At 37.8% G+C, this 18,345-nt stretch overlaps 1 protein-coding gene across 4 annotated transcripts in view; it reads right to left on the reverse strand.

Moving 5' to 3' along the window:
• Positions 1-18,345, reverse strand: part of COL4A5 (collagen type IV alpha 5 chain) — a 265,691-nt gene that overhangs the window by 23,581 nt on the left and 223,765 nt on the right. For 2 of the 4 annotated variants that reach the window (XM_032250872.1, XM_032250874.1), the window contains exons 38-42: positions 15,983-16,063; positions 14,959-15,057; positions 14,373-14,423; positions 13,078-13,263; positions 11,344-11,352 (exon numbers count right to left, since the gene is read on the reverse strand). In XM_032250872.1, the coding sequence (XP_032106763.1) occupies positions 11,344-11,352; positions 13,078-13,263; positions 14,373-14,423; positions 14,959-15,057; positions 15,983-16,063 (426 nt within the window). The remainder of the gene's footprint in view (positions 1-11,343; positions 11,353-13,077; positions 13,264-14,372; positions 14,424-14,958; positions 15,058-15,982; positions 16,064-18,345) is intronic. The other 2 variants (XM_032250876.1, XM_032250873.1) reach the window with 1 other exon arrangement.

The raw sequence follows: 18,345 nt of genomic DNA on the forward strand, positions 1-18,345 counted from the left end.
ACTGTACTTTTGTTTGTATTTGAAAAGCATTTTACATTCTGATTTTTTTCATAATTCATCAGGAGGCTTTCTTATTACTATTTATTCAATTATTATTATTATTATTTTTTGAGACGCTCTGTGGCCCAGGCTGGAGTACAATGGTGCAACCTCAGCTCACTACAACCTCCGCCTTCTGGGTTCTAAAGATTCTCCTGCCTTGGCCTCCCAAGTAGCTGGGATTACAGGTGCCCACCACCACATCTGGCTAATTTTTTGTATTTTTAGTAGAGACAAAGTCTCACCATGTTGACCAGGCTGGTCTTGAACTCCTGACCTCAGGTGATCCACCTGCCTCAGCCTCCCAAAGTGCTGGGATTACAGGCATGAGCCACCGTGCCCAGCCAATTATTGTTATTATACTACTTGCAATAAGTTACTTGAAGAGAAAAAGCCAATATATATTTGTACACCATTGAACACAAAAATAAAGATTCAACTTTTCCAAGATGTGAAGACTGTCAGTGAAGGGGTATTTGAAAATGTTTTGGCATGCAATATCCCACCCCAAACCACAGAAAATATCATATTTACTTTATTATTATTCAATGCATATACTAAGACAGGCTATTCACTATTAAAAGAAGGATCATTAAATAAAAAGATTAAAAGCCTACAAATAGAGCACCCCTTGGTTAGTGTTAATTGACTATAAACACAATTTTCTTTTCTTACAAGTCTTGCTATGATTTATAAGCACTGAATGTTAGCAGGGAGAATAAATTGTGTTAGAGCAATGAATCCTAGGACTTCGAAGGCCTAGGATTTATTTTTGACTCTGCTACTTAATAACTATATGACTTTGGGCAATTCAATCTTTCTGAGCATGTTTTCTTACCCGTATAATGGGAATAGTGTTATCTGCCCTAACCTCCCTCACAGGAATATTTTAAAGATCAAATTCAAGTTTTAAAATACTGGCCTAAAGTCTGCCATGTGCCAGGTGCTACAGGAAACACAAAGATGAGCAACACTCAAACTCTGCCCTTAAGAAGCTTAAAATAAAAAGTACATTATATGATGTAAATTGTGGCATGCCATATAAATAGGAAACATTATCATTATTTCCTAAAAAAACTTTCAAAGCATTTGATACTATGAAATTCAGAAAGCTAAATATTGGCTTCTGTACATTTAAATGATTTTTAAATCACAGACAGCAAACTAAGACAATACTTAGAGCAGAGTCTGGCCACAAAATTAGTTAAATAAATTAGAATTCCCACCTCAGATAATTAAGAGTTTAAGTAAAGGCACTTTATATGTGTGTTTGATATAGAGGGGCCAATAACAAGAACTCTCTGAAAAATATTTCATTGAAATATGACATTTCAGCCTGAGTAATTAGCAAGGAAAACTTTGGATTGTATCATAGCAAAACTTCTAAGACTCTAGTTTAAAAGGTAACATTTTAATGAGCTATATGCCAAGTCAATTTTTTTATATGAGACTCACAATCCATTATTTTTCAACCATATAACAAAGTTTAACTGAAAAAGAAAACAAAACAAAACCCTAAAATCTTGTCCGTAAGTAGTAATTAAACTAAAGGTATACTGATGAATTGACTGGTATATTTTAAGTTTAGTTTCCACTTAAGGTTGTAGTCTTCAACTATTGCAAAGAAGAAAACATCACAGAGACCAAGTTCCAACAACTATGCAATTTAGAGCACATTTGGTAAATGAGAAATTGTTAAATTGGTTTTAAAGAAATTGTGGCTGCTTTAATTTTTCTTTTTTCAGTATATTATAGTAATTCAGAAGAAAGAAATTTCCTAGCTAACAGTAGAGTTTGGCAGTAATCAAAGCAGCAAAATTCTATGTAGGTCATATAAGGTGGGACTCAAAACTACTTCAAAGTACCCCCTAGTCCTCGCTTTGTCTTAATGATAGTTAAATAGTATGCACTGTTCGATGACATCATTTAAGAAGAACACAAGAAGCAATCTGGTTGATGGAGGGGGTTGATGGAGCTTTTAAAGTAACAGAAAACAAGAAAGTGGATACAGGGAACAGTCTGCTCCCTGTAGAATAGACATCAAATTGATCACTGGGGAGCATTAAGTCAGAGTCCCAGCTATGCCAGTAACTAACAGCATTACCTTGAGCAAGTTTCTTAACCTCTTTGGGCCTCAATTTTTTTCATATGTGACAAAGACTCCTTGAACAAACTTTAGACAGGCTACTCTGAGCCTTCCTCTCAATTAGGCCTCATCTTTGGGCCTACTTTTTGGCCTTCCGTATCCAGTTACATCAATAATCCTGCTAAATCAGTTTAGAGAGAGTCCCTTCACCCTTGATATGTGATCAAGTTCCTCATCTCTCACTTTTGATGTCTAAATACTTGGCCTGTTTCTGGCAAAATCTTGTTGGGGCACTTGAGCAAGAACCTACCTCTCCCTACCCTTGATGTCTTCTCTTAGTAATTTTCCATTACTGACCCTCTCTGCTCCTTGGCTATAAATAATCACTTTTCTTTGTTGTATTTGAAGTTGAGCTCAGTCTCTCTCCTACTGCAATAGTTTCTACTCTATTGCAATAGTCTAGAATAAAATTTGTCTTGTGTTCTTAAATGATGTCATCGAAAAGAGTAACAGTGCATACTATTTAACTATCATTAAGATAAAGTGAAGACTAGGGGGTACTTTAAAGTAATTTTGAGTCCCACCTTATATGACCTACATAGAATTTTGCTGTTGTCTTGTGGACAGATTTTATTCGGTACTATTACTCCTTAACATAGGTGAAACTTAGGTCCCTTCTAGATCTGACATTCTATGGTTCTATCAAATAATGTGTTTGCAGTGCAGTAAGAAATTAGAGAATCAATTCAGATAGAAATAAATGGTTTCCTAAAAGCAATCTTGAAAAATTAGGTTTTTAATTTTATATGACCAAAAAATGTCCTGCCATTCTCAATAGCCAGACATCATGAGGTATACTATTATCTCTTCTAATTCTTTCTTACAAATTTGAAAAGGACTATTTACCTTGAATAATAATAAATACATTCAAATATTTGTGGTTCTTTTTGCTGGTAATTAGGTAAACATCTTTCACTATGAATCAGCAATTTTCCATTGAGTAGCTCTTGGTAATTGTTCTTTGGTTTGTACTGTTTACATGTGTATAATGAAAATAAGATTAAGAACTTTCTAATCTGTGCTGGCGTGCAGTGGCACAATCTTGGCTCACTATAACAGTTGCTTCCCAGGTTCAAGCAATTCTCCTTTCTCAGCCTTCTAAGTAGCTGGGACTACAGGTGCACGCCCACAAGACCAGCTAATTTTTGTGTTTTTATTTATTTAGTTTTTGAGACGGAGTCTTGCTCTGTTGCCCAGGCTGGAGGGCAGTGACGTGATCTCGGCTCACTGCAACTTCTGCCTCCTGGGTTCACGTGATTCTCCTGCCTCAGCCTCCTGAGTAGCTGGGATTACAGGTGTGTGCCACCATGCCAAGCTAATTTTTGTATTTTTTAGTAGAGATGGTGTTTCACCATGTTGGACAGGCTGGTCTTGAACTCCTGACCTTGTGATCTGCCAGCCTAGGCCTCCCAAAGTGCTAGGATTACAGGCGTGAGCCACCACGTCCGGCCTTTTGTATTTTTAGTAGACACAAGGTTTCACCTCATTGGTCAGGCTGGTCTCAAACTCCTGACCTCGGGTGATCCACCAACCTCAGCTTCCTAAAGTGTCGGGATTACAGCTGTGAGCCACCACCTCCAGCCCTATTAGTCCATTTTTAATAGCAGTAGAATTTGGAACTTTGTGACAACCCAAAATGTAAAGATAGGATAGTCTGAAAACCTGCAAAAGATATGGCAAGTCAAGAATTACATATTTTCAGGATCTGATAAAACATCCACACACACACATCCACACACACACACACACACACACATATATACACATGTTTTTTTTTCTTTTTGAGAGGGAGTCTCACTCTCACCCAGGCTGGAGTGCAGTGGTATGATCTTGGCTCACTGCAACCTCTGCCCTCCAGGTTCAAGTGATTCTCCTGCTTCAGCCTCCTGAGTACCAGGGATTGCAGGCACCTGTCACATCACCCAGCTAATTTTTGTATTTTTAGTAGAGATGGGGTTTCACCATCTTGGCCAGGCTGGTCTTGAACTCCTAACCTCATGATGCACCCACTTCGGCCTCCCAAAGTGCTGGGATTAAAGGCATGAGCCACTGCGCCCAGCCAATGCATATTATTGCTTAAAAGAAAGAATATTCGAAAAAAGTGTGCAAACAGAGAGAGGATCCAAGATGGCCATTTAGGAACAGCTCAGGATTGCAGCTCCCAGTGAAGGCGCAGAGGGTGAGTGGACGCCGCATTTTTATTGCCCACAGACTAGGAAATTCCCAGGCAGAGGAGCTCCACAGGTCGCCAGCGCGGCTGTTTCGGCCAGCGCCGCTACTTTGCCCCGTGCGGTTGCTTTGTTAGCACCCCTAGCAGCGGTTCTCCATACAAAATACACCGGTCCATGTGCCCTTTTGGCTGGCGATTGGAGCCACGGGAAGTCGCCCATTCGTCTGTTTAAAAAGGGGACTGAGCAGGGAACCAGGGCAGTAGATTCCAGGGCAAAAAATAAAAACAAAAAAAAAAGTGCCACAAACCTCAGTACCCCTGTTTAAGCCAGCACAGTGAGTAGCCGCAGGGGAAAACAAACAGACCCCGGCGCCTCTTCAACAGGCGACTGGAACACAAACTTAAAAAAGGCTCTGAGGCAGGGAGCCAGGCGATCAGGCTCGGCTGGTCCCATCCCCACAAAAGAACAGCAATCAGAAACTGTGGATTGAGAGTTTCACAGCAAGCGCAGCTGAACCCGGGACGGTCCAGCTCTGTGGGGGAGGGGCGTCCGCCATTACCGAGGCAGCCTGCCATGATGGAGGTAGTCGGCCAATGTTGAGGCAGCGTGCCATTTCCAAGGCAACCCACCATTGCTGAGGCAGCCCGCCGTTGCCAAGGCAACCCGCCAGTGCTGAGGCAGCCCGCCGTTGCCAAGGCAACCCGCCACAGCAGAGAGACTCCGACTCAACAGAGGTGGGCCACCATGGCCAAAGCAGTTCTAACTACACCAATATAAACAGGAATGCAAGGAAGTTCACTCGGCAGCTGGGCGGAGCCCACAGCAGCTCAGCAAAGCCTCTACAGGCCGACAGTGACTAGGCTGCCTCCTTGCTGGGCAGGGCAGGTCTGAAGTTAAAAAAAAGAAGGGAGCAGCATAATGGAAACTCATAAATAAAGCCCTAAATCCCTGGGACAGAGCACCTGGGAACAAAAAGCAGTTTATGAGTTCTGCTGCAGCAGACCTAAATGTACCTGTCCAGCAGCTCTGAATGAACAACAGAGCTCACAGCTCAACATTTGAGCTCCTATAAAGAAGAGACAGTCTCCTCAAGCAGCTTCCGGACCCCTATATATCCAAAGAGACACCTCATAAAGGAGAGATCAGATTGACACTAGGCGGGTATCCTTCTGGGACAAAGATAGCAGCAGAAGAAAACTGATAACAACCCTTACTGTTCAGCAGCTGCTGCAGGTGAACCCCAGGCAAGCAGGGCCTGGAATGAACCTCAGCAGACCTACAGCAGAGGGGCCAGACTGTCAGAAGGAAAACCAAGAAACAGAAATAACCTCATCATCAACAAACAGAACGTCAATCTGAAAGATTTGAGACCCAATCTGAAAGCCAGCAACTACAAAGTCGACAGGTGGATAAATCCTTAAAGATGGGAAGAAACCAGTGCAAAAAGGATGAAAACACCCGAAACCAGAACACTTCTCTTCCTACAAGAGATCACAACTCCTCACCAGCAAAGGAACAAGGTTGGATGGAGAACGAGTGTGATGAAATGACAGAATCAGACTTCAGAAGGTGGGTAGTAAGAAACTTCTGTGAACTTAAAGAACATGTTCTAACCAAATGCCAAGAAACTAAGAACCTTGAAAAAAGATTTGACGAAATGCTAACGAGAATGGACAAAATAGAAAGGAATATAAGTGAATTGATGGAGCTGAAAAACGCAACACGAGAACTTCACGAAGCATGCACAAGTATCAACAGCCAAACTGACCAAGCAGAAGAAAGGATATCAGAGGTCGAAGATCAACTTAATGAAATAAAATGGGAAGGCAAAACTGGAGAAAAAAGGGTAAAAAGGAATGAACAAAATCTCCAAGAAATGTGGGACTATGTGAAAAGACCTAATCTACGTTTGATAGGCGTACCTGAATGCGACGAAGAGAATGAATCCAAGCTGGAAAATACTCTTCAGGATATTATCCAGGAAAACTTCCCCAACCTAGCAAGGCAGGCAAACATTCAAATCCAGGAAATACAGAGACCACCACAAAGATATTCGTCAAGAAGAGCAACCCCAAGGCACATAATCGTCATATTCACCAGGGCTGAAATGAAGGAGAAAATACTAAGGGCAGCCAGAGAGAAAGGTCAGGTTACCCACAAAGGGAAGCCCATCAGACTCACAGCAGATCTCTCAGCAGAAACCCTACAAGCCAGAAGACAGTGGGGGCCAATATTCAACATCCTTAAAGAAAAGAACTTTCAACCCAGAATCTCCTATCCAGCCAAACTAAGCTTCATAAGTGAAGGAAAAATAAAATCCTTTGGGAACATGCAAGTACTCAGAGATTTCGTCACCACCAGGCCAGCTCTACAAGAGCTCTTGAAAGAGGCTCTACACATATAAAGGAACAACAAGTAGCAGCTCAACTAAAGGGCAAAACATCCAGCTAGCACCAAAATGGCAGTATCAAATTCGCACATAACAATATTAACCCTAAATGTAAATGGACTAAATGCCCCAATCAAAAGACACAGACTGGCAAATTGGATAAAAAGCCAAAACCCATCAGTGTGCTGTATCCAGGAAACCCATCTCACATGCAAGGGTACACAAAGGCTCAAAATAAAGGGATGGAGGAAGATTTACCAAGCAAATGGAGAGCAAAAAGAGCAGGCGTTGCAATTCTCATCTCTGATAAATTAGACTTTAAAGCAACAAAGATCAAAAGAGACAAAGAAGGACATTATGTAATGGTAAAAGGATCAATGCAACAAGAAGAGCTAACGATCCTAAATATATACGCACCCAATACAGGAGCACCCACATACATAAGGCAAGTTCTTAATGACTTACAAAGAGACTTAGACTCCCACACAATAATAGTGGGAGACTTTAACACCCCATTGTCAATATTAGACAGTTCAACCAGATGGAAAATTAACAAGGATATCCAGGACTTGAACTCAGACCTGGACCAAGCAAACCTAATAGACATTTACAGAACTCTCCACCCCAAATCCACAGAATATACATTCTTCTCAGCACCACATCACACCTACTCTAAAATTGACCACATAATTGGGAGTAAATCACTACTCAGCAAATGCAAAAGAACAGAAATCGTAACAAACAGTCTCTCAGACCACAGTGCAATCAAGTTAGAACTCAGAATTCAAAAACTAACCCAGAACCGCACAGCTTCATGGAAACTGAACAACTTGCTCATGAATGTTGACTGGATAAACAATGAAATGAAGACAGAAATAAAGATGTTCTTCGAAACCAACGAGAATGAAGACACAACATACCAGAATCTCTGGGACACATTTAAAGCAGTCTCTAGAGGACAATATATAGCAATAAGTGCCCACATGAGAAGCAAGGAGAGATCAAAAATTGACACCCTATCGTCAAAACTGAAGGAGCTAGACGAGTAAGATCAAAAAATCTCAAAGTCTAGCAGAAGACGAGAAATAGCTAAGATCAGAGCAGAACTGAAGGAGATAGAGACACAAAAAACCCTTCAAAAAATCAATAAATCCAGGAGCTGGTTTTTTGAAAAGATCAACAAAATAGACCACTAGCCAGATTAATAAAAAAGAAAAGAGAGAATAATCAAATTGATGCAATAAAAAACGATAAAGGGGATATCACCACAGATTCCACAGAAATTCAAACCATCATCAGAGATTATTACAAACAACTCTATGCACATAAACTAATAAACCTGGAAGAAATGGATAAATTCCTGGATACTGGCCTCCTCCCAAGCCTAAACCAGGAAGAAGCCGAAACCCTGAACAGACCCATAACAAGGTCTGAAGTGGAGGCAGCAATTAAGAACTTACCACCCAAAAAAAGCCCAGGTCCAGACGGGTTCACAGCTGAATTCTACCAGACATACAAAGATGAGCTGGTATCATTCCTTCTGAAACTATTCCAAACAATACAAAAAGAGGGAATTCTTCCCAAATCATTTTATGAGACCAACATCATCCTGATTCCAAAACCCGGCAGAGACTCTGCAGGAAAAGAAAACTTCAGGCCAATATCCATGATGAACATAGATGCAAAAATCTTCAATAAAATACTGACAAGCCGATTGCAACAGCACATCAAAAAGCTTATCCACCATGATCAAGTAGGCTTCATCCCGGGGATGCAAGACTGGTTCAACATACGCAAGTCTATAAACGTAATTCACCACATAAACAGAACCAAAGACAAAAACCACATGATTATCTCAATTGATGCAGAGAAGGCCTTTGACAAAATTCAATAGCCCTTTATGCTAAAAACCCTCAATAAGCTAGGTATTGATGGAACGTATCTCAAAATAATAAAAGCTATTTATGACAAACCAACAGTCAATATCATACTGAATGGGCAAAAACTGGAAGCATTCCCCTTGAAATGTGGCACCAGACAAGGATGCCCTCTCTCATCACTCCTATTCGATATAGTATTAGAGGTTCTAGCCAGAGCAATCAGGCAAGAAAAAGAAATGAAGGGCATTCAAATAGGAAAGGAGGAAGTCAAATTGTCTCTATTTGCAGAAGACATGAGTGTATATCTAGAACACCCCATCGCCTCAGCCCCAAATCTGAAACTGATAAGGAACTTCAGCAAAGTCTCAGGATACAAAGTCAATGTGCAAAAATCACATGCATTCCTATACACCAATAAGAGACTTAAAGAGAGCCAAATCAAGAACAAACTTCCGTTCACAATTGCCACAAAGAGAATAAAATACCTAGGAACACAACTAACAAGGAACGTAAAGGACCTCTTCAAGGAGAACTACAAGCCACTGCTCAACAAAATAAGAGAGGACACAAACAGATGGAGAAACATTCCATGTTCATGGTTAGGAAGAATCAATATCGTGAAAATGGCCATACTGCCCAAAGTAATTTACAGATTCAATGCTATCCCCATCAAGTTACCAATGACCTTCTTTGCCGAACTGGAAAAAACCACCTTAAACTTCATATGGAGCCAAAAGAGAGCCCGCATAGCCAAGTCAATTCTAAGCAAAAAGAACAAAGCAGGAGGCATCACACTACCGGACTTCAAACTATACTACAGGGCTACAGTAATCAAAACAGCATGGTACTGGTACCAAAACAGAGATATAGACTAATGGAACAGAACAGAGGTCTCGGAGGCAACACAACATATCTACAACCATCTGATCTTTGACAAACCAGACAAAAACAAGCAATGGGGAAAGGATTCCCTGTTCAATAAATGGTGTTGGGAAAGCTGGCTAGCCATGTGCAGAAAGCAGAAACTGGACCCCTTCCTGACACCTTACACTAAAATTAACTCTAGATGGATTAAAGACTTAAACATAAGACCTAACACCATAAAAACCCTAGAAGAAAATCTAGGCAAAACCATTCAAGACATAGGTGTAGGCAAGGACTTCATGACCAAAACACCAAAAGCATTGACAACAAAAGCCAGAATAGACAAATGGGGCCTAATCAAACTCCACAGCTTCTACACAACAAAAGAAACAGTCATTAGAGTGAATCGGCAACCAACAGAATGGGAAAAATTTTTGCAGTTTACCCATCTGACAAAGGCCTGATATCTAGAATTTACAAAGAACTAAAACAGATTTACAAGAAAAAAACTAACAAGCCCATTCAAAAGTGGGCAAAGGATATGAACAGACACTTTACAAAAGAAGACATACATGAGGCCAACAAACATATGAAAAAATGCTCATTATCACTGGTCATCAGAGAAATGCAAGTCAAAACAACATTGAGATACCATCTCACGCCAGTTAGAATGGCGATCATTAAAACACCTGGAGACAACAGATGCTGGAGTGGATGTGGAGAAATAGGAACACTTTGCACGTTGGTGGGAGTGTAAATTAGTTCAACCATTGTGGAAGACAGTGTGGCGATTCCTCAAGGACCTAGAAATAGAAATTCCATTTGACTCAGCAATCCCGTTACTGGGTATATATCCAAAGGATTACAAATCGTTCTACTATAAGGACACGTGCACATGAATGTTCAATGCAGCACTGTTTACAATAGCAAAGACCTGGAACCAACCCAAATGCCCATCGACGATAGACTGGATAGGGAAAATGTGGCACATATACACCATGGAATATTATGCAGCCATCAAAAACGATGAGTTTGGGCCCTTTGTAGGGACATGGATGAACCTGGAAACCATCATTCTCAGCAAACTGACAGAAGAGCAGAAGATCAAACACTGCATGTTCTCACTCATAGGTGGGTGTTGAGCAATGAGAACACATGGAGAAAGGGAGGGGAGCACTACACACTGGAGTCAGTTGGGGGGAAATAGGGGAGGGATGGTGGGGGGTGGGTAGCTGGGGAGAGATAGCAAGGGGAGAAATGCCAGATGTAGGTGATGGGGAGGAAGGCAGCAAATCACACTGCCACGTGTGTACCTATGCAACAATTTTGCATGTTCTTCACATGTACCCCAAAACCTAAAATGCAGTAAAATAAATGGGAAAAAAAAAGAATGTTCTTTTGAAGGCTAGTTCAATTCGTTTGCATTAACAGATATAAATTAAACATAAGAAACATACTTCAAAGAAAGGTAAAGTATATAAGCCTGTTTTAGGTACTATAAATTTTCAACTGAAAATGTCACAAATATGAATTTTTAAATGTTGAATTAGTTTTCCTAGTTGAGTCATTTTGGGTCTTTCCAATAGATAGAAACACTTGGTTCCACAAGTTCCTGAAAACTTGAAGAGATAAGTCATTATGTAATAATTGAATTGGCATATATGCTTTTAAAATACATTCAAACACTTTAAAACATTAGGTACAGGTGTGTGTAGATAAATATACACATATACATACATACAGACATATTTGTATATATATTTATACATACACAAATATATAAATATATTTATATAAATACATTAGAAAATTTCAAACTTCATGCAGTTACTACTTTGGAGTTAAGGATCTAACCTGTAGGACCTGGATAGGGATCAAAGTTCACCAAGGCCCAATGTCATCATTGACAAAAAGGAAAAATAGCAAAATTGTTAGAAATATCAAAAAACTAAAAAGCATTACACTAAATACTTTCAAGTTAAAACTTAATTCAATAAAAGAATACTCTGAAAGTTCATATTCATGCATCTGTATATAAACCAAATTATCACCACTTAGTGACAACACTAAAATGAAAGCAGCACACTGTGGTATATTTTTAAAGGCCAAATTTAATTTTTTTCATAATCATTACTATGAGCTCAGACTGGGAACAATCAATTCTAAGAGCAATAGGGTTTACAACTCAGTTTTAATTTATAGTTTATGAAATAAATTGAGAAGTCACAAACACTCATCAGGTGTGTATTCTTCTACTTTCATTATTATTTCTTTTAAAAATGCAATTTTTAAGGCATCTTTGTGACTAATGGCTTGATACCAACATATTTCAAAGTAATGTTCAACAGTGTGCTCATTACTCATTCATTACTAGTAAGAATGAATAACCACAGTGATGATTAAAATATAAAAGGGATAATAGTTTGGTTTATTTGAATTACTGCATGCAAAATCAAGCAAGATACTTGCTTCAATTCTCTACATTACATGCAAGAGAGTTAACATGGCCGAGGAGATTTTCACTGGTTTTCTTCAATAGTAAACAAACATAAAACTTTAAATAATACTTTCCATCAGATTACATCAGATCAGATAAAATTTGGTTTTGAAAATGATCCTTTGAACACAGTATGTTATCCCATTTAATTCATGTTTTTAGAACATCTTATTAAAATGAACTCCAATCACTTTAGATTTTACTGTAATATAAATGAAATTTTTCATTTTGAAATGCATTTTTATAATGTCAGAGACTTTCAAAGAATAAAAGGACATTTACTTTCAAGTTTTCAATGACCAGGAATGTAAAATTTGAATATCAGTTCTCAAAATCTGTTAATAACCTATTACCAGTGACTAGGCTCAGCGACATTAATCCAGGATGAAAATAAGCATTTCCAAAATTAGTAAAACAAAATGGCACAGCACAGATACAAAATGAAAAAGTGAACACTGGATGCAAAATTGAGACTACTAGAGCAGTGAACGCAAGACAAATGAGGTATAGACATGAGGTTGGTATGAAGAGATCACTAGTCAATTTGATCATGCTGTGATGCTGGAGATAAATTTGATTGCCTAGTTCCTATGGAAGATAATTTTTTTTTTATTGTGCCTGGTGAGATTTGCTGATCATATGACAGAACCATAGCAATACTTTTGGTATGGACCACAAGCATCTATTGGGTGATCACTAAAATGATTTCTGTGATGACATGCTGAGAAGCTCACATTTAAAAATGCAGACAGCATTTTGCTGACAGGTTAACAGTATAGTTTTACCTTTTAGTAACAAGACTAATAAAACCATCATTTCCTTTATTCTCTAAGTTGTTTTACTTCATCTATGTAAATGATAAAATGCATTACTAAAGCAAATTATTAGAACCATGGAAATAGATGGAGTTAGCTATGAACCAAGCTATTTACTTGTAAGAAGTTCTTATATTACAAATTCTAAAGTCTCTTTTTTTAACATCCTACAATGCACTGGAAAAAATCTAAAGTCTTAAAGACTGAATAACCTGCCAGCAAAATGAAATACATGGACTAATAAATAAACCATTACCCTACCACTCATTGACATACCTGGTCTCCCAGGAGGACCTTGGGGCCCAGGATTGCCTTTAGGTCCTTCCAGAGCTGGACCCGGAGAACCAGGAGGGCCTGGAGGACCCTGAACACCAGGGAAACCATGAAAGCCTGGTTCGCCCTTTGGACCTGGAAGGCCAGGATTTCCAGGAATCCCAGGTAATCCTCCATCACCCTTTTGGCCTATGAAAGTAAAGTGTAATTAGAGGATATATTAAATAACACTGAGTTACAGGCTTGCCTATAAGGTTAGCTATTCACACATATTAGGGCAAGTAATGGAATTAACAGGAGTCATCTCTATCTCCTACCAAATCCCAAACCCACCCAGAAAACCATTCTTCCTATTAAATATATGTATGTGTAAGCATTTATTAGAGTATATATAGAAATGTAGAAACAATAATAGCTTTCATCCTAAAAGGTATCCTTTGTGTTAAGAAGGAGCAATGATCACATGACCAATAGCTATGAGAAAAAAAGTATAAAGTATCTTTAAATATAGTTTCAAGATGGATGGAGGAAATTTCTAAAGCAAATATTTTGAGTCTAATTTTGAGCCTAATGAAAGATATGGCTCTTCAATGGTTGTTATGTGTCCCCTAACACCATTCTACCCAATATTTATAATCACTGTCTAGCAAAATTGTTCTCAACATTTTTCCTCTACCTCTGACACTTTTAAGAGCAATATAACAGTGGCATTTTAAAATAATAATTTTCATGTTGCTGCCATGGGAAAGATATCTATGTGACTTTTCAAGAGATATGTGTATGGTTTGAGAAAATCTCCATAGAATGGTTAGCAGTCATTTCAGAACATAAACATACATGTCTGTATATACATTCAGTCCTTCTACTATTTGGTGCTCACAGTAAGAGTAAGCAAAAGATAAGGAGGGTAGATTGAGTGTACACATATCCATCCAAATATGCAAAACATATATTAAGACTGAACTTTCAAGAAACATTTTTATTATTGATATATATCTACAGACTTTCTTAACTTCCTACAATTTTGCCTTCTTTCTTTATCATTTCCTCGGCATTTATTTATGCATTTAATGAAGAGATATCTACATGTAAATTTCCTTACAGATACATTTTTATTTAACACAACTCCTTAAACTAAGTTGCTAAATAATAAATGTTTTAATATATAACACTAGCTTTTGGATTTTTTGGCTTCTTATATGCATTTTATGATAGTAAATGGTGGAGATGGAAAAATAGATGTATTTGGAAATACTCTCATTCTACAGATTGATTTAGCATGTTTTATTAAGGTTTACCAGAAAGTCCTGGAAGTCCAGGGGGTCCTGGGTTTCCAAAGCCTGGTTGACCTGTCAGAGTACAAAACAAAAAAGTCTCAAGAGGATAATAATAATGGAAACAAGTCCAAATTATGTTTAGATCATTGAGGTTTTCATTAAGTGCAACAATGTATATTACATGAGACATGCAGAAGATTTATTTCCAACATAGAACTATAATTCTAACATAAGAAAACTATCTAAACATATATTCTATTTGTGATGAATGTTCAATATATCTTTATATGAAAAAATATAAATGAAGTATCGATTGCATAGTAAACCACAGAGAAATTTGCAGAAGCTAGCTAACTTCTTTATGATATGAAAAATTAGACAAAAAAAGATTTGGAGTTTTTTGTAAGAGGGAGGCAACTTGATCAAGATACATGAGCTAATATTCCCAGGATGAAGAGGAAGATAGATAGTAACTAGGAAGGGGAAAGTGTATGGTAGCTTAGAAAGTAAGAAAGAAGATATAATTTCACTGTGGGTAATAAAAAGGCCAGTTAGAGTCAACAAGGAAGAAATTAGAAAAACAGGAAAAATGAAAACAATATAGTACCTGGTTCACCCTTCTGTCCAGCTGGTCCAGGAATACCATCTTGACCGGGTTTGCCTTTTTCACCTGGAGGCCCTGGTTGCCCAGGACGACCTCCACCACCTAAAAAATAGAGTACAGCAGGTTACATCCAGTTTCCCAATTTCCAACTCCCTTTTACTTCCATATGCTCCCTTCTCTATCCAAAAGACCCAAGGTGCTTTTGCGACACTCCTTTGGATCACAAAATGTTATAAAAATGAAGCATAAAAATATGAAGGAGGATAATCAAAATAAGGAATAGTCATTCAACATCTAAAACCTTCAAGTTCTTCATTTTAATATAGTTTCAGAATATCTAAGAGAGTAAGGTGCGAAGGGTAGTGGGGTGCATTATTGGCCTCATATGGGGCCAAGAGAAGTTATTAACTTTGAAATCAATCAACAAACAAAATTACTACAGCCTGCCATCCTAAAAAAATCAAAGTTTCTATTATAGGACACTTGAATTAACTCTCCCTGGAAAAAGTGGGCCTAGAAAATAAGGTCACATAATGATAATTTTAAGTACTTTTTTTTTTTTTTTTTTGAGGGTCTTGCTTTATCATCCAGCCTGGAGTGCAGTGGTGTGATCTTGGCTCACTACAACCTCTATCCTTTGGGTTCAAGCGATAATAGTGCCTCAGCCTCCTGAGTAGCTGGGATTATAGGAGCCAACCACCAGGCCCAGCTAATATTTTGTATTTTTAATAGAGATGGGGTATTACCATGTTGGCCAAACTAGCCTCAAGCTCCTGACCTCAAGTGATCCTCCCACCTCGGCCTCCCAAAGTGTTGGGATTTCAGGCTTGAGCCACCTTGCCCAGCCAATTTTAAGTACTTTTTATTAAGAGTTATTCATGCTGTACCTAACACACAGTATTAAGTGAATGATACCATATTTCCTTTTATTGAAAATGTTCACAGCTGAATATGATTTGACGTTCCCAAACTGAATATGATAGACATTAGTTTTTTAGAACAGCAAACTCTTATTTTTCATGCTTACCTACAGGACCAGGTTCTCCTGGAAGGCCAGGGTTCCCAGGAGGGCCACTAATACCTTTTGGTCCAGGAGGGCCTGGGGTTCCTAGAGTAAAAAACTCAATTTAAAAATAAAAGAAAAACCATATTGCTTTACGAGCTACAATTCAAACTTATAATTTATAGTGCTAGTATAGAAACAATGAAGACAAAAAGATACCCAAAAGGTGCTGGTGTTTGCTGCCTATTTTTAACAATAATTTTATGTTTTAAATTCATTTATCCTGAAGTTGGCATTATTACATATTCATAAACATAAAAACAACTACCACCAAATTATACTGGTACAATTTATAGAACTCCATTAAATGAATATACCATAATTTAAAAAATCCATTCCTGTTGCTGGAATTTTGGTTTATTGACAGGTTTTCGCTATTACAAATATCCATTTTCCTATTTATAAACATCTGTTTTATTTCCTGCTTTTACCTATCATAAATAAAGCTGCTATGAATATTTCTGAACAGGCGTTTTTGTAGACCTCTGCCTTAATTTGTCTTAGGTTAATAACAAGAGGTGGAATTGCTGGGTCAAAAAGTAGGAATATGTTGTATTTTCTTAAAAAACTGCCAAACCATTTCACACTCAGAACAACCTGTAGAAATTCCAGTTGTTCCAGATACTAGCACAACCTTTGTGATGATATCAGTAACTGTAATGATAGACATTCTGGTAGGTATGTAGAACTACTTAGTTGTGGTTTTAATTTGCATGTCTCTGATGACTAATGACACTGATCACCTTTTCATGTGCTTATTGGCCACTTGTATATCTCTTTTGTGGAATATCTGCTCAAAGTTTTCTCTATTTTTCAAAATTGTATAATACGTCTTGTTATTATGGAGCTGCTGAAGTTTTTTTACATATCCTAGACATCAGTCATTTTTCAGGTCTATGTTTTGCAAATATTTTCTCTTTGTCTGTGGCTTTCCCATTCATTTTCCTGTGGTGTCTTTTAATAAAAAGAAGTTTAAAATTTTAAGTTTAATGTATCAGTTTTTTTCTTTTACAGTTACTGCTTTTTGTATCCTAAGAAAATCTGCCTATGCCAAGTCATGAAAATATCTATCTATGTTTTCCTCTAAAAGCTTTATGGTTTTAGCTTTTATGTTCAGACTAAGATCCAATTAAACACAATTTTTTTCTGTACCATGTAATGTATGAATTAAGTTTTGTTTTTTCCCCATATGAATATCTAGCTGTCTCAGGGCCATTTGTTGAAAAGAATCTGCTTTCCCTAATAAATTTATTTGATACTTTTATCAAAAGTCAATTTACTATATGAGTCTTTATCTTCCATATTCTGTTTCATTGATCTATTTCTCAATGCTTATCAAGTACCATATATTCTTAATTATTGCACATCTTGAAATCAACTAGTGTTAAGTCTTCCAACTAGTTTTCATTTTTCAATATTGTTTTGGATATGTCCTTTTCATTCCCATACACATTTTAGAATCCATTTGTCAACTGTTACCATAAAAAGGTTTTTGGGTTATTAATTGGAATCACTTTAAATCTATGTATGACTTTAGAGACAACTGGCATCTATTTCTAAAATTTCTTTTATTGTTATTTTAAGTTCTGGGGTACAAGTGCAGGATGTGCAGGTTTGTTACATAGGTAAGCATGTGTCATGGTGTTTGCTGCACCTATCAACCCATCACCTAAGAATTAAGGCCAGCATACATTAGCTATTTTTCCTGATGCTTTCTCTCCCTCCGACCCACACGCCACTCCCACCTCCACAGGCCAGTGTGTGTTGTTTCCCTCCTTGTGTCCATGTGTTCTCATTGTTCAGCTCCCACATATGAATGAGAACATGCAGTACTTGGTTTTCTGTTTCTGCATTGGTTTACTAAGGATAAGGGCTTCCTAACAATTTTGATCTTCCATTCCATAAGTATGATCTATTTCTTCATTTATTTTTGTATTTAAAAGTTTCTCATAGCAGATTTTATAGTTTTCAGTGAATATACCATACAAATATTTTCTTAAATTTACCGCTAAACACTTTTGAGGCAAGCCAAGATAGAGCAAGCCCACTACAACCTCTTTTTCTCACTGATTATAATTAAAAACTTGACAGAATACAAAAAGCAACTATTTAAAGACCCTAAAATAAACAGTAACAGGCATATTTAGGAGGAAAGTAAATAATAATCACCAAAAGAGTAGTGCATTAGTTTTCTATTGCTATGTAACAAATTACCCCAAACTTAATGACTTAAAACAATACCCATTTATTATCTTACCATTTCTGTAGGTAATATTCTGGGCATAGCTGAGCTGGATTCTCTGCTTAGCATAAAGCCAAAAATCAAG

The sequence above is a fragment of the Sapajus apella genome, unplaced genomic scaffold, assembly GCF_009761245.1.
Source record: "Sapajus apella isolate SASKATOON/1434 unplaced genomic scaffold, GSC_monkey_1.0 scaffold73, whole genome shotgun sequence".
NCBI classification, from domain to species: domain Eukaryota; kingdom Metazoa; phylum Chordata; class Mammalia; order Primates; family Cebidae; genus Sapajus; species Sapajus apella.